Source organism: Ceratotherium simum, chromosome 10 (genome assembly GCF_057802395.1).
Source record: "Ceratotherium simum simum isolate JZ-2026a chromosome 10, ASM5780239v1, whole genome shotgun sequence".
NCBI classification, from domain to species: Eukaryota; Metazoa; Chordata; class Mammalia; order Perissodactyla; family Rhinocerotidae; genus Ceratotherium; species Ceratotherium simum.
Genome location: NC_141909.1, coordinates 81,339,939 through 81,355,650, shown reverse-complemented (window position 1 = coordinate 81,355,650; position 15,712 = coordinate 81,339,939). Strand labels below are relative to the sequence as shown.

Here is a 15,712-nt window from a genome sequence, read left to right as displayed (position 1 = left end):
ATCCCACCAAATGCCATCTTTTTTCAGGCTCTTATCACTCTTTCTATAGAATGTAACCTGAGGAAACCAATAGCTCACACTTTACTGACAGAATGGGTGATTCAGGGAAGTTTGAAATAAGAAGTATCTGAAGACCTTTTGAAGGAAAGATATTGTCTGAAACATCATATTTCTTCTAGGAAAAATCAATAAATGCAAAAGATTTAGAAAGTTACATAAAATGTGCCTTTTAACAAAGCTGCTTACCTTTTATTCTTCTTCACATTTTTAAGTCCCATTGTGTCATCTTCATTTAAACACATAGTATATTCAGAGATACCGAAGTGTTCTAATTTAGGAGTCACACACTCAAAATCATCCATCTTTAGTGCACATTTTGGAGTTTTTATTACCTTAACTAGTGATTGTTTGGAAGATGGAGTTACGACTTTTGGCTCTTCCTTATGGTTGTTTACTGCCTGTGGAGGGTTTGGTAAAACTTGGGATATCATGTACCGCTCAAGTCCAAAATCTGAAAGTTGTGGACTACGTGGAGACTTCTCAGAAACAGAACTGCTTGGAACAGCAGGGTCAGACAAATCATCCTTCACATCAGGCTTTTGAAGATTTTCATGCTTAGCAGACTCTGGTTTAGACTCAATGACTTCTTGCTCATCCACTGGGAAGAAAAATCAAGGAAGTCATACTCTGCTCCAACATCAAACCAGGAAATTTCATGTCCTAAAACCACATAAAATAACTCCATTTGAAATGTTCCAAATCAGCAAAAGTCTTCTCTCCTTAGTCTCTAAAAGTTTTATTTCAATTTTCCCTTTAGTAAATTTCTGACATGTACCTCTTGTCTACCCATATCCCATTCTGATGACACATTAAGGAGGGGAAGTAAAAGCATTAAAAAATGAAAGATCAATACCTACAAATAAAAGTCCAATTTCCTTACTTCTTCCCCAGTTAATGTGATTTACTAATCATTCTTATTATGAAACTATTTTGTCACTTAATGACATTACAGTGTGTGGAATTAACTATGATCTAGATTTAATACAAAGTATACTTTTAGTATTATTTTAGATGTTTAACTTACAGATGCCTAAGTTAACAAGGAAAGACTGTTACACAAAGATAAATTTTTATCCTGAGTCAGTCTGGAATACCTGTATCAAAAGCCTAGATGAGAGAAAGAATAGGAGAGCATTAGAAAGACATGTAGTTTCTCACCTTCCATAGGTTATATCTGGCTCCAGACCCCAGACCTTTAATCACTACACTAGACATTTAAGACTAAACAATTTACTAACTATACTTTTTCCTACAGTGCTTTGCCCTTTCCTGGGTACACCACTGGTTAATGAATTTGGTGTGGAACCTAAGTTGAAATTAAGAGATCCAGGATAGCACCTACAACACCAAGGGGTTCAAGAGGAAGAAATACTAGCTTTTGTGTGAGAGACAACAAACAGCAAGTCAAAAAGGATAACTGGAAAGGTAAGTGGATTTGGTCAGGATCTGGGCAGAGATTAACGTAACAAATGCTAGGGCTTCAGTGAGATAGCAAGGTAATAAGGTAGAGAATGGAACGGGTATAAGAAAATGCAGGACAAATGCAAAATGTGTATTAAAGAAATGTAGTATGAACCAGTAATTGGAAAGGGGTGATGGAAAGAAGGGAGAGAGAAAGGACAGGGTGAAATGAAGGAAGAGAAACGAAAATGTATTTGGAATCCTCCATGGGATAGGCATTTTTATGTTTCACTCTATTTAATTTTCATATTAACTGCTCCAAGCACAAAATATCTTAGAATATTTTTTCCTCATTTTTATAAATGAGGGCATTAACATTTTGGAAAACACTCAGCTGACAGAACTTGAAGAGCCAAGACTTGAGCCGACGTCGTCGTCGTCTTTTTTTTTTTTGTGAGGAAGATCAGCCCTGAGCTAACATCCATGCTAATCCTCCTCTTTTTGCTGAGGAAGACCAGCTCTGAGCTAACATCTATTGCCAATCCTCCTCCTTTTTTAACCCCAAAGCCCCAGTAGATAGTTGTATGTCATAGCTGCACATCCTTCTAGTTGCTGTATGTGGACGCGGCCTCAGCATGGCCGGAGAAGGGGTGCGTCGGTGCACGCCCGGGATCCGAACCCAGGTCCACGGTAGCGGAGCGCACGCACTTAACCACTAAGCCACGGGGCTGGCCGAAGCCGACGTCTTCTGATCCCAAACACTACCATCTGTTTAAGCATTAGGAGGAAGGGAGTTAATAAAAAGATTTGTTTTAGATGATTTTGAATAAACGTCACTTGGTTGCTAAATTGGAAATATTAATTGTAACAATCATACATATTTATTGAAAGAAATGGGAAAAAAATTTCTAAAATTTCCTGTTTGTTGCATTCTTTTTAAGAAGAAAATGTTTGTACTTTTCTTGTTATGAACTGGAATGTATTTTATACGTCTGACAAGGACCTTTTCTGTTTCTGTTTACTCCATCTTTTAAAGGAAGGTCTGTAGTTGAAATGGGGTCTATCAAGACATTGGTATAGATCCCTGTCAGAGTCTTTTGAGTCCAAAGGAAGAGAAAAGGCATAAATTGAGGCTGTACATTCACTTGACCAGCTAAGAGATCCAACAGACTGGAGGAAGCAAAGAGGTGCAGACTTTGTTTTTTAAAGATTATTATTTTTTTTGTTTTGATTGGCAACTGGAAATGAACTAGGATTAGCTACCTTTTTTTTTTTTTTTTTTTTGCTGAGGAAGATTGGCTCTGGGCTAACAACCGTGCCCATCTCCCTCTACTTTAAAGATTTTATTTATTTATTTAATTTTTTCCCCCCAAAGCCCCAGTAGATAGTTGTATGTCACAGCTGCACATCCTTCTAGTTGCTGCATGCGGGACTCGGCCCCAGGATGGACGGAGAAGCGGTGCCTCGATGCGCACCCGGGATCCGAACCCGGGCCACCAGCATTGCAGCGCGCGCACTTAACCACCAAGCCACAGGGCCGGCCCTCCCTCTACTTTATATGGGACACCTGCCAGCATGGCTTGACAAGCGGTGCGTAGGTCCGTGCCTGGGATCAGAGCCTGCAAACCCCGGGCCACCAAACTGGAGTACACGAACTTAATCACTGCCACTGGGCCGGCCCCAACTATTTTTGTGTGCATGATAAGCCAAGACACTTTAAATCTGGAGGATGTACAATATAAAAAAAAAAAGGTTATAAACTTTGACTTCATGGCTTTTGGCCCTTGGAAGAGCTAGCTGCTGATTCACTGAGTTCTGTTCTGGCATTGTGCTTTCTGTTAATTTTGAGAAATGTTACAAGAGCTACCAAAAACCTATTGTTACATTTATCACAAGGCTGCCACCCTTGAGATTAATAAAATAAAATCATTACCTTTATCCCTACCCCATAGGGAGGTATTATCATCCCCATTTCACAAGTGAGGAAAAAGCAATTTAGAGAAATTATCAATGGTCACACATGTAGTAACTGGCAGAGCCAATATTTGAATCCATGGCTTGTTCACACCAAAGTCAACTGAATTCTTTCCATTATACAATGTGGACTGTTTAATATATCTTCCATATATATCCTCCATACATATTTGTTGAATTTAATTAATATTTTATTTATATACAAAGATCATTCTCATAATAGAAATGAAGACACTAAAGCATATTGAAATTAGTCACTCACAGGTAAGGACATAAAAATAACAATGGTTAACACTGGGTAATTAATATACCAAGTACTATTCTAAGCAAATTTTATCTCATTTAATCCTTATACACCCTCAGAGGTAGATATTATTAAACAACTCCACTTTACAAACGAGAACCTGAGGTACAAGGTTAAGTAACTGCTTAAAGATAATACAGCTAGTAAGTGGTGGAATCAGAGATTTGAACTCAGGCAGTTTGGCTCTAAATTCTAAATCACCATGATACACTACCCTTCATTAGAACTTTAAAACTAAAAAGGACTATCACTTTATATAGCCAAAAATCTCTTATTCTACAGAAGAGGAAATTGACAAAGAAAAATGAAATAACTTGCCTGAAGATTGGTCTCTCAGCTTTTTATCGGCAGAGCTGACTAGAAACCAACTGTCTTAAAGTCACATAGATTTATCTTATACTCTTCTCTCATCTGGCATTGTGTTAGTTCTCAGCTATCATTTTGGAAAGGAGAGCAAAGACTGTCTTTATATTGCACCACTGATCAGCACTGCATCCAGCACATAGTGATTGCTGAATAAATGATGATGACATGACGGTCACATAATGGCAGAGCCAGCACTAGAAACCATGGCCAAGCCTGCAGTAGTTTTACTTAATCATGCTGCCTTCTTTCTTTAATACTAAAACAAATGCTATAAAATGCAAATTATTCACACCTGCATTTTTCTTGGCACGTGGATTATATCCATACTTCTGGAAAAACTCTCTTATTTTCGTGATATCCATTGAATTTTTTTTCATCAGTACTTTTGTTGCCTTTATGAAACCAATGCTTTCTTGACTTTCCAAACTTGCTTTATCAAGAAGAATACTGACTTCATCCTTTTATGAGGAAAGAAAAGTACATTATAATTTCTCTAACTTTTGACTAAATCTATTTAGATTTTAAAAATTGCCACATAAAAATGATAAATTAATATTATAGGAGTAATACCTTTAGAGTCCGCACTTCTGAATGAAGATCATGTAAAATTATCATTGGATAATCTTCAAAGTCTTCAATATGAATATTGAAAGGAAAAAGTACAATAAAGAAAAGGAGGAAAAAGAATAGAAAATATAATTTAGTATAGTTTCTTAGAATTATAAAATCCTTATAGGCATTTATTTATAATTTATATCCTGTCAATCACAAAGAAAAGGGTTAAGGCCTTTAAAACTTTTATTCAACTATAACATACATCCAGAAAAGTATAGAAATCATAAGTATATAGCTTGATGAACTTTCAACGTAAACATAGCTACATAATCAGCACTCAGATCAGGAAGGAAAGGAGGGGAGGGAGGAGAGAAAGAGGGAATGTAGTCCTACTAAGCAATTTTTTCCTTTATGGTGAGCACTTTTTGGTTCCTGTTTTAAAAATCTTGGCAATGACAACATTTAAGTTTTCTTCTAAAAGCTTTATTGTTTTTCTTTTTGCATTTAGAACTACAATCCATCTGGAATTGATTTTTGTGTATGGCATGCAGTAAGGATCAAGAGCCATTCTTTTTTTCCATGAGTGTCCAACTGACCTGGCACCATTTCCTGAAAAGACATTCTTTTTTTTTTTAATTGATGTTTTAATAGTTTATAACTGTGAAATTTTTGGTTGTACATTTTTGTTTGTCCATCACCATATATATGTCTCCCTTCACCCCTTGTGCCCACCCCCTACCCCCATTGCCCCTGGTAACCACAATACAGTTTTCTCTGTCCATGTTTTGGTTTATATTCCACATATGAGTGAGATCATACAGTGTTTGTCTTTCTCTTTCTGGCTTATGAAAAGACATACTTTACCCACTGCACTGTTACCTTTCTTATTAATCAGTTGGTCATATATATAATGTAAAAGCAGTTTTTTTTAAAGGATTATATTTCTCTTTTCTAAAACATGCCTCCTTTGAAGATCTCCTTCTACCTGTTAAAAGACCAATTTTCATTAGGAAAATGCAAATCCAGACCCAATAACATCTTATTTTATACACATTAGAATAGCTGTAACAAAAAAAGACAACAATAAATGTTGATAAGGATGTGGAGAAATGTCAACCCTCATTCACTGCTGGTGGAAATGTATAATGGTGCATCTGCTTTGGAAAACAATTTGGCAGGTCCTCAGAAAGCTAAACACAGGGTTACCATATGACCCAGCAATTCCACTTCTAAGTGTATACCCAAGAGAACTGCAAACATTATGTCACACAACAACATTGCATACAATGTTTACAGCAGCATTGTTCATAATAGCCAAAAAGTGGAAACAACCCAAATGTTCATCAACTGATGAAGAGATAAACAAAATGTGATATATCCATACAATGGAATATTATTCAGTGATAAAATGGAATGAAGTACTGATATATGCTAAGACATGGATGAACCCTGCAACATTATGCTAAGTGAAATAAGTCAATCACAAAAGACCACATATTGTATGATTCCATTTGTATGAAATGTCTAGAATAGGCAAATCTATAGAGACAGAAAGTAAATTAGTAGTTGCATAAGGCTAGTGCGGTAGGTGCGGGTGGGATTATGGGGAGTGGCTGTTAACAGTCACCGGGGTTTATTTTAGGGGTGATGAAAATTTAAACATTGTGATGACAGTTGCACAATTCTGTGAATATACTAAAAACCACTGAATTGTATCCATTAAATGGTGAATTTTATGTTATGTGAATTATATCTCAATAAAGATGTTTTAAAAAGTCAACCAATTTAATGATTCCTCACTGTTATCATAAAAGGTGGAATTTTTTTGTGATTATTTTGTCTAATTGTCACAATTCCATATTTTCTGTAATACATATGGGCCAAGAACTGAAAAGTTATCCCATCTTTTTCTTGTAAAATCAAATGCAGAATTTGTGTACACAGGTAATACATTGGTAAGAAGGTAAATTAGCACAAGCTTTGTGGAAAGCAATTCAGCTATATATCAAGAATCCAAAATGTTAACACAATTTTGTGTCTTACAGCATTATCTCAACTATGTAAACAAAATCAAATAAAAACAAAGCAACTCTAAAAACAAGAATGGTAGAAAAGCTCCTAAAATATTAATAGCAGTGTCTTCTGATGGCAGAGTTATAGGACATATCTATTTCCTTCTTTCTTTTTTGGCAGGGAAAGATTTGTCCTGAGCTAACATCTGTTGCCAATCTTCCTTTTTTTTTCCCCTCCCCAAAGCCCCAGCACATGGTTGTATATCCTAGTTGTAAGTCCTTCTAGTTCTTCTATGTGAGCTGCTGACACAGCATGGCAACTGACAGACGAGTGGTGTGGTTCCATGACCAGGAAACGAACCCTGGCTGCTAGAGTGGCGAGAGCCCCGAAGTTTTAACCCCTAGGCCATCAGGGCTGGCTCTATTTTCTTCTTTCTACTTTTCCATATTTCAAATTTTTTGCCATGCATGTATATTGTTTTTTTTTTGTTTTTATTTTCCCCCAAAGCCCCAGTAGATAGTTGTATGTCATAGCTGCCCATCCTTCTAGTTGCTGTATGTGGGACGCGGCCTCAGCATGGCCGGAGAAGCGGGTGCGTGGGTGCGCGCCCGGGATCCGAACCCGGGCCGCCAGCAGCGGAGCGCGCGCACTTAACCGCTAAGCCACGGGGCCGGCCCACGTATATTGTTTTTACAGTCACAAGAATAAACATTTTGAAATGGCTGGAAAACTATTCAAAATATAATTAAATTAAAAGGAGTCTGTGTCTACACGGTATAAATATAAAACAGTATATTTTAAGGAACATTATAATTATGACATTTATAATTAAATTTAAATCTGAAGTACTCTTGCAATAACTTTAAAAAACCTACAATACAAAGCTTTTGTTGTTAGTGCCTTAGGATCAATTCCAACTCCTAGTGACCCTGTGTAGAGCACAGCAGAACCCTGCCTGATCTTTTTGTGCCCTCCTCTCACCTTCTTGCACTGTATCAGACGATGCTCCACTGCTATTCACTGGGTTTTCACGGCCAATTTTACAGAAGTGGGTGGCCAGGTCCTTCTTCCTAGTCTGTCTAGTCTGGAAGCTCCACTGAAACCTGTCCACCAAGGGTGACCCTGCTGGTATTTAAAATCCCAGTGGCATAGCTTTCGGCATCACAGCAACACGCAGCTGCCTCAGTATGACAACTGATCGACAGGTTCTGTGGTTCCCTGACTGCGAAATGAATCCAGGCCGCGGTGGTGACAGCACCAGATCTTAACCACTAGCCCACCAAATACAAAGCTCAGCAGTAGAGAATTTTGCTTCATTTATTTAAAACACAAAGAAAAAAACAACAAAACCCCCAGAATTAAGTACTAGTGTTTGTGTTGAAGATACGGTTTATTGGGAAAAATACAGACTTTTACTGCAACTATGGACCATCTGGGTGAGACAAAAGTCACTACACATGTAAAGAACATTGCTAAATAGCTGCATTTTAAAAGAACCTGTCTAATTTTGTTTATATTTTTATTGATAAACACATTATATATGACTTGAAAGTATATCATGCATAAATTAGTGTATGCATTATGAGCTCAACTGTTAGATTTTTATTCCTAAATGCCGCTGTTCCTCTTCGCAACACAATAACGTGGTACTTTCATTATGTGAGGGGCGCACTGTGGTTGTACACAGAACTAGAAACAGGCACAACGCACTTGAGGGGCATATGAAGAAGTAATGAAAAGGCGGCACTTGCAGCCCCTCAGAGCTGTGCTTACGACAAAGGCCGAGCATCCTGATAGGTGTACCACCCTCACCCCACAGCTCTTCCGAAGCACTCCTCCCCACTGCAAGTAAATAACTTTTCCTGTAAGTGTGTGCATTTTCACTCGTCACTGCCCTCTGACACGCGCACTCCGGACGGCTGCAGACAGGCGTGAGGATCCCACCGCCCGAAGCCCACCGAACGCCCGCCTGCCTCACTCACCGCTTTCCTCTCCGTCCAGCGCTCGCTGCAGCCAGGCCGTCTCGCCGTCTAGGGTGATGGCCAGAGACCGCAGCTTCCCGTAGAAGCTTCGGATCAGATCCATGGGTGAGGACTGCCCAGCAGGACGCCGGGCGCGAAAAGATTCCACTGCTCGGATTCACCGCCCGCCACACGTTTGAATCTCTCGGCGCCGGAAGCGTTTTTGATTCCGCGGAGTCACACAAGCTCTCTCTCGCGAGAGCTGCAGTCTCGTGCGAAGAAGCCAGGAGGCTCCGCGCAGCGGGCGCACTTCCGGGGTCCTGTCGGCCGGCGTGCGGAGGTCCGCGGGTCTCCTGAGGGCCGAGCTTGGTGAGTTAATGGGCGTATTCGGATGCCGCGTGCGTCCCCTTCTTCGCCTGTCGACTCCGGTTGGGGTTCCCGCTTCCTCCGTGCGGGGGCGGGCGGGGGGGCGCCTTCTCGGGATGGCGCGTGGCAAGCGGGCGGGTGTTGCGCGCCCGCCGCTCTTCCCCGCGGCGCGGCTCGTCGCCAGCCCCGTCCCCGTCTGTCCCTTTCGGCAGGCGCCATGTTCCTGAGCGCTCTCCTCCGCCGCAATCGCATTCCTGGCCGGCAGTGGATCGGGAAGCACCGGCGGCCGCGGACCGTGTCTTTCCACGCGAAGCAGAACATGCTGCGTCGCCTGGAGACGGAGGCGGAGAACCATTACTGGCTGAGCACGCCCTACCTCACCGCGGAGCAGGAGTTCGGCCACGCCGCGGGCCGCAGGGCGGCGGCCTTCGAGGCCATCAAGGCGGCCGGCGCGTCCCGGTTCCCCCCGCATAGACGTGTCGTAGACCAGCTCAGCCACCTCAGTGTCACCAAGAAGTGGTCCTAGCCCTGAGTCTCCGCCGCTCGGTGCTGTGCGTCGCAGGCCGCCCTCCCTGCCTGAGCCTGGACTGGGAACCGGGCTGTCGCCCGCCCGCGCGGAGCGGGAGCACGCGCTGCGCCTGCGGAGGCTGTGTTTCTCGCTCTTCGCCCTGCCGGGAAGGCGCCGGCGGTTTTCTCGGTCGCACGCTGTGTGCGGTGTATTTTGGGTGAAAGCTGCAGTAAAACTATAAACTATGGTTTGGATTCTGGGCTTCAGGATGCGATGCTGGTTGGGACCTTTCGTTTGCTTACTTTCTGTCAAGAATAATTGCCTAAATGTAAGGGAAAAAATGAGCTTTTCCAGTTAAACTTACTCCTAAAAATAACATTTTCTTCTGAGATTTTCGCCTAAAAGTGGACAGAACTGCTACATGAAGGTGTTTTTTCTAAAAAAAATCTTTATTCAGATATTATTAACATACCATAAAATTAACCAGTTGAAGATTTGTTTTTTCAAATCACCTTTTTCTGAATATAATAAAAATAGTCAAGCACTTTACATATGTTACCAAATACAATAATCCTATCACCCGAGGCTGTTTTACGTGTGAGGAAACATTTAAGGAACTTGTCCAAAATCACACTGCTAGTAATGAGAGCAACTTGGATTTGAATGACTGTGTAATCCAGGAATCTAAACTGCTGTGCATATGTTTAATAGAAAATTTTCAAAGTGCGTAGAAGAAAAAATTCAGTCCCGTTACACAGAGCAATCCTGGTTCACATTTATTTTTTTAGTCTTTATATGCATATACTTTTTGAAAATATATTGAGGTTATATGGATAAATAGGATTTAGAGCCAAAAGCTCTAACATTTAAAGTTCCTGATGCATATTGCCAAATGGCTTTCCACAAAGGTAGTAAAATGGCAAGACTAATGTATGAGTGCCAATCTCATTTGCTAGCGTTGAATGTTCTTTTCATTAACGAAAAATAACGTTTTGTTAATTATATGGTTCACTTTTTTTTTTGTTTTTCTTTTTCTTTTTTTTTTTGGTGTGGAAGGTTGGCCCTGAGCTTACATCTGTGCCAGTCCTCCTCTATTTTGTATGTGGGTTGCTGCCACAGCGTGGCTTGATGTGTGGTGTACGTGGGTGCCTGGGATCCAACCCATGAACCCTGGGCTGCTGAAGCAGAGTGCACTGAACTTAACCACTGTGTGACCCGGCCAGCCCCATGGTTTACATTTTTAACATCTTCCAATAGTACATGGCAGCTTTGGTGCAGATGTTGATTTTTTTTTTTATTCCTTGCTCCTAACGAAGATCCTGACACATGATAGTTGACTGACCAAGCTGAACTGTCTTATTAATAGATCATATTCTTGGTGGTATATAAATACTTGTTGAATGCTTTTTATAGCTCATAGAAATGTCTCTGGTGCATATGGGCAATTTAGTATCTCTGAACTTTTATTTTCATACCTGGAAATGGTGACAACTAATGCTGTTTAGGAGAAAGATGAGGGAAGAGGGCGCAAGGGACCTGCTTAATACAACTGCTTCTATTATTCTGATCTCTAAGTCAGAAACTGTCTTTGTCTTTGGAGTCTAAAAAAATAACTAACTTGAATCTCAGAGAAGCAAAAGGATATTTAAAATAAAACCTTGGATCTGAAGAAATGGAAGACAATTCATGAGGAGAGAGATGTTTTAATGTACAGTTAATTGTATTTAATTTTTAAAACAATCTTGTGAAATAGATACCCCTACTATACAGGATAGAAACAAGCTCAGAAATGTCAGCAACATTCTCATGTTCACACAGCTAATAAACCGTAAAGGTAGAATTCAGGACTAGATTTGTCTGAAGACCATATTCATTTTAATATAGCACACTAACTGCTATAAATAAAAGATTGTAGCTTTGTTTCAGTCACTTCTTGGCCAAGGCAATGCTGTTGAAACATTTGACTTTTCTCCCTGAAACTCTACAGCTCTTACCACCATAGCCATCATAAAGTTAATCTTTTTTTTACCAACAAGCGAAACTCGTTGCTACTCATAACTTAATAATGACACGTGTAGTAAAATATATCTGCGCCAATCTTGCATTATGAACAATCCTTGGCTTATATCTGTAATACAGCTCCTAGAGCTCTGTTTCCTCCGGTTGTTCACTTCTCAAATACTTATAGAGGGTCTATCATGAGTCAGACCTGATGCTATTGGTTGCTAACCTCAAGGAGTTTACTGTCACTGAATAAAATGCACAGCCTAAGTAATAAAGTGTGATGATTGACTTCATGGGTATAAGTATAGGGTGTAATAAGAATCCAGGGAAAGGGCCATTTATCAGCCTTGCCTGAGCAGTCAGGAGAAGCTCCGGAAGAGGTGATCCTTGAGCAGATTCTTAGTTTGCCTGGCAAGCAAATGGGTGGCAGGAGTTGCAGGCAGAAGTAACGGTCTAATAATTATTCATGGCATTGCCAGTCGTTTAGTTGCAATGTAGGGTACTTGTGAGTGGGGAAGAGAAGTGATAGACGATGAGGCTGAAGAGGTAGGCAGGGATCAGAACATAAACGGTCTTGTATGACACTTAAAGAAGTTTGCTTTTGTCATGTAAGTAATGGGAAGCTATTGAAGAATGGCTTGGTGGAGGAAGAGAGTGGGAATGGAGAGACCTGGTGGCTATTACAGTAATCCATCTAAGTGTTGAATTAGGTTGGTGGGCTGGAAAGAGTTTAAGAGGTACAATCAACAGAAGTGTGTGACCTAATTTTCTGCCTTGGGTGCCTAGGTATGATTTGATTTATGATTTGATTAGGATAATGCTCTCACAGTCTGTGTCTTTGTCTCTCTCCAGTGTATTCACTGGAAAATCCCCTGGATGAACTCTACCATTTGCCTTTCCTTGTTTGAAACCCACTTAACTGCTGAATATTGCTGTAGAAAAGCATATAATTAGGGTTATTAGTTTCTGTTTACATTCATGGCCACAAACCCCAAATCAGAACTCAACAGTACACAGCAACATTGCCATGTGTATTAGTTTGCTAGGGCTGCCATAACAAAATACCACAGTCTGAATGGCTTCAACAGACATGTTTTTCTCACGGTTCTGGAGGCTAGAAGTCTTAAGATCAATGTGTTGGCAGGTGAGTTTTCTCTGAGAGCCATAGGAAGGTTCTGTTCTGGGCCTGTTTCTCCTGCTTGCAGATGGCTTCCTTCTAACCGTGTCTTCACATGGTTGTCCTGCTGTGCTTGCACACAGCTGGTATCAACCTATGTGTCTAAATTTACTCTTATAAGGATACCACCATCTATGTTGGATTAGGGCCCACTCCCACAGCCTCATTTTAATTACATTTTTAAAGACCTTATCTCCAAATACGGTTACATTCTGAGGTACTAGGGGTCAGGACTTCAATATATGAATTTGGGGGGAGCACAGTTTAGCCCATAACATGTTTCTTTGATTGGTGTAATTTTCTACTCAGTGGGATAACTCTTACCTTTTCTTCTCTCCAGAAGCTTTCTACCTACAGGCCCTCTTCCATCATCATTCTCAGCTAGTGACCTAGCCTCATATTTCACTGATAAAACTGAAGCCCATCATTGTGAATCCCTTCATCTTCATAGCACCAAATTTACTGTATATGTACTCATTTTCACTCCTTTATTAAAATGAAGAATGTGTCCCTCATTTCAAATGCCATACCTGGGTTCCAGTTTACAATGATGAATTGAGCACATGGGTTTCTATTCTCTCTCCGAAAACCTTGGTAAGATGACAGTAAAAAGATTTTTTAAATTATTAACCCTTGAGAAGAAAGGGAGAGAAAACAATAGACCAGAAATGTCAATGAATATTTTGGAAGAAAAAAGAGAGAGATGTCTGACGTACAAAGGAAAGAAAGTTGTAATCTAAATGTAGAAGAAAGGCAAAGAGCCCCCGAAAAGGCTCAAGTGAGATGCACCTGGATGATGAACTCCAGCAAAGCTAAAGAGTAAAACAAGAATGAGAAAGACATGAATTAGAAAATACAGGAGAGCAGAGCAGGGAAGTACCAACACAACTGTTTTGAAGTTGTCTAGAAGTCAGTAGGTCCAGATTGGAGCAGAAAGACGAAGGATTCAGGAAGGGAGGTCTCCAGGAAAATAGTAGAAATGATGTGTTTGAGTTTATGGAGACTACCGATGATATACATGTGGCAGAAATGTAAAAGCTTTTGGGAAAAATAATTCTTAGATACATGAAAAACCAGGCTAATGAAAATGAAAGGCAATTATTAACAGGAGGAAAAACAATACATTGCATAAGAAAGAAGTGATAATAGTATACTATTTTGTAGCATTGAACAATACTTGGATAGTCACAAATAGTGTAAACACTATTAATTAGATTTTTTATTTTTATTTATTTTTTAATCAGTTTTTTTGTTTTTGCTGAGGAAGATTTGCCCTGAGCTAACATCTGTTGCCAATCTTCCTCTTTTTGCTTGAGGAAGATTTGCCCTGAGCTAACATCTGTTCCAGTCTTCTTCTATTTTGTATGTGGGTTGCTGCCACAGCATGGCCACCAAGGAGTGGTGTAGGTCTGCACCTGGGAACCAAACCTGGGCCGCCAAAGCAGAGCATGCCAAAGTTAACCATTAGGCCACGGGGCCAGCCCCTTAATTTGATTTTTTAAATTGTGATAGTTATGTTGAGATGGGGGAGGGGAAGTGAAAGGGTGACTGTATGGGAGACTCTACCATGGTGAAAAATGCATAAATAAGGTCTAAAATAGATAAATCAGGAAATAGTGTTATACATAATAAAAGAAATGAAAAAATTTTGTTGGATATTCCATTTCTGGAATTATGACAAATAAGGCCAACTCACTGAAAACAATTAAAAATGCTGGAATAGATTTTAAAATCAACCTTACCTTATTGAGGTATACTTTATGTACTGTCAAATCCACCTATTGTACAATTCAATGAGATTTGATATATGTATATGTATATGCCATCACAATCCAGGTATAGAATATATCCATCACTTAAGAAGATTCCTTTTGCTTTTTCTTAGTCAATTAAATCCCTCCTCAACCTCATTGTCCCCCTCCTGCAAAATAAAAATAAAAAAAAACCCACAAAAAACCTTGGTTCCAGCCATTGATTTGCTTTCTGGTACTATACATTAGATGTCTTATTTTGGTTATTGTATTTTTCAGTTTTGTAATATTCATTTGGTTCTTCATTATATCTTCTATTTCTTTGCTGAGACTTTCTATTTTTCATTTGTTTCAAACATGTTTATAATTGCTCGTTGAAACATTTTTATGATGGCTGCTTTAAAATTCTTGTCAGATGATTCCAATATTTCGGTGTTGGTGCCTATTGTATTTTCTCAGTCAAGTTGAGGTTTTCCTGGTTCTTGCTATGATGATTGATTTTTTATTGTATCTTGGACATTTTAGGTATTATGAGACCTTGGGTCTTATTTAAATCTTGTTTTAACAGGGCTTCTATGACACTGTCCCCACAGAGGAATGGGGGTGCTATCTCATTTCTGCCAAATGGGTGTGAAAGTCCAAGTTTCTCATTTGGTCTCCTTTGACATTCCAGTGAGGAGAGAGGGTACCTCATTACTGTTGGGCAGAGGAGGTATTTTGAGATCATCAGTAGGTCTTCACTGACACCACCTTTGGTGGTTGGGGAAAGGGTGCCTCATTATTGTTCCCCATGTAGTCTCTGATGTCGTTGTGGGAGGGGGTGATGTTTCATTATCATTGGATGCTGGCCAAAGTTCTACATATTTAGTTCTGCATTAGCTGCACAAGACAAATTTTGATATTTTGTGTTTTCATTATCATTCAGTTCAAAATATTTTCTAATTTCCTTTGTGATTTTTTTTGACCCATTTATATTTGGAAGTGCTATGAAAAGACAAATCTTTCCTGAATTTCTCAGTGTTCCTGCAAAGTCTTGCCTCCTGAGCTATGAAAATGATATGTTAAGATGCTTGCTTTTAACCCCCCTAGAAACATTAGATTTCCACATATCACTTTGCAGCCATTTATCCCCTAAAGGTAGAGCTAATTCCTTTGCTGCCATCCAAAGGATAATAAATCTTCTATTATCTCACTGGGAGCCAAATGGTTACATCTAGGCTATGGAATCTAGGCTAATGGAAAGGGTGACTGAATAACCCAGAGACCTCAGGA

General features: G+C 39.8%; 2 protein-coding genes across 4 annotated transcripts in view; one reads left to right on the top strand and one right to left on the bottom strand.

Moving 5' to 3' along the window:
- The window catches only part of SKA3 (spindle and kinetochore associated complex subunit 3), a 22,201-nt gene extending 13,358 nt beyond the window's left edge, over positions 1 to 8,843 (bottom strand). For all 3 annotated transcript variants that reach the window (XM_087436316.1, XM_087436318.1, XM_087436317.1), the window contains exons 1-4: positions 8,656 to 8,843; positions 4,676 to 4,737; positions 4,398 to 4,563; positions 247 to 658 (exon numbers count right to left, since the gene is read on the bottom strand). In XM_087436316.1, the coding sequence (XP_087292442.1) occupies positions 247 to 658; positions 4,398 to 4,563; positions 4,676 to 4,737; positions 8,656 to 8,758 (743 nt within the window). In that variant the 5' untranslated portion in view covers positions 8,759 to 8,843. The remainder of the gene's footprint in view (positions 1 to 246; positions 659 to 4,397; positions 4,564 to 4,675; positions 4,738 to 8,655) is intronic.
- Positions 8,843 to 15,712, top strand: MRPL57 (mitochondrial ribosomal protein L57). Its single transcript, XM_004435252.3, has 2 exons — positions 8,843 to 9,003; positions 9,213 to 15,712. Exon 2 carries the CDS (start codon positions 9,218 to 9,220, stop codon positions 9,524 to 9,526), a length of 309 nt encoding a protein of 102 aa, XP_004435309.1. The 5' UTR covers positions 8,843 to 9,003; positions 9,213 to 9,217; the 3' UTR covers positions 9,527 to 15,712.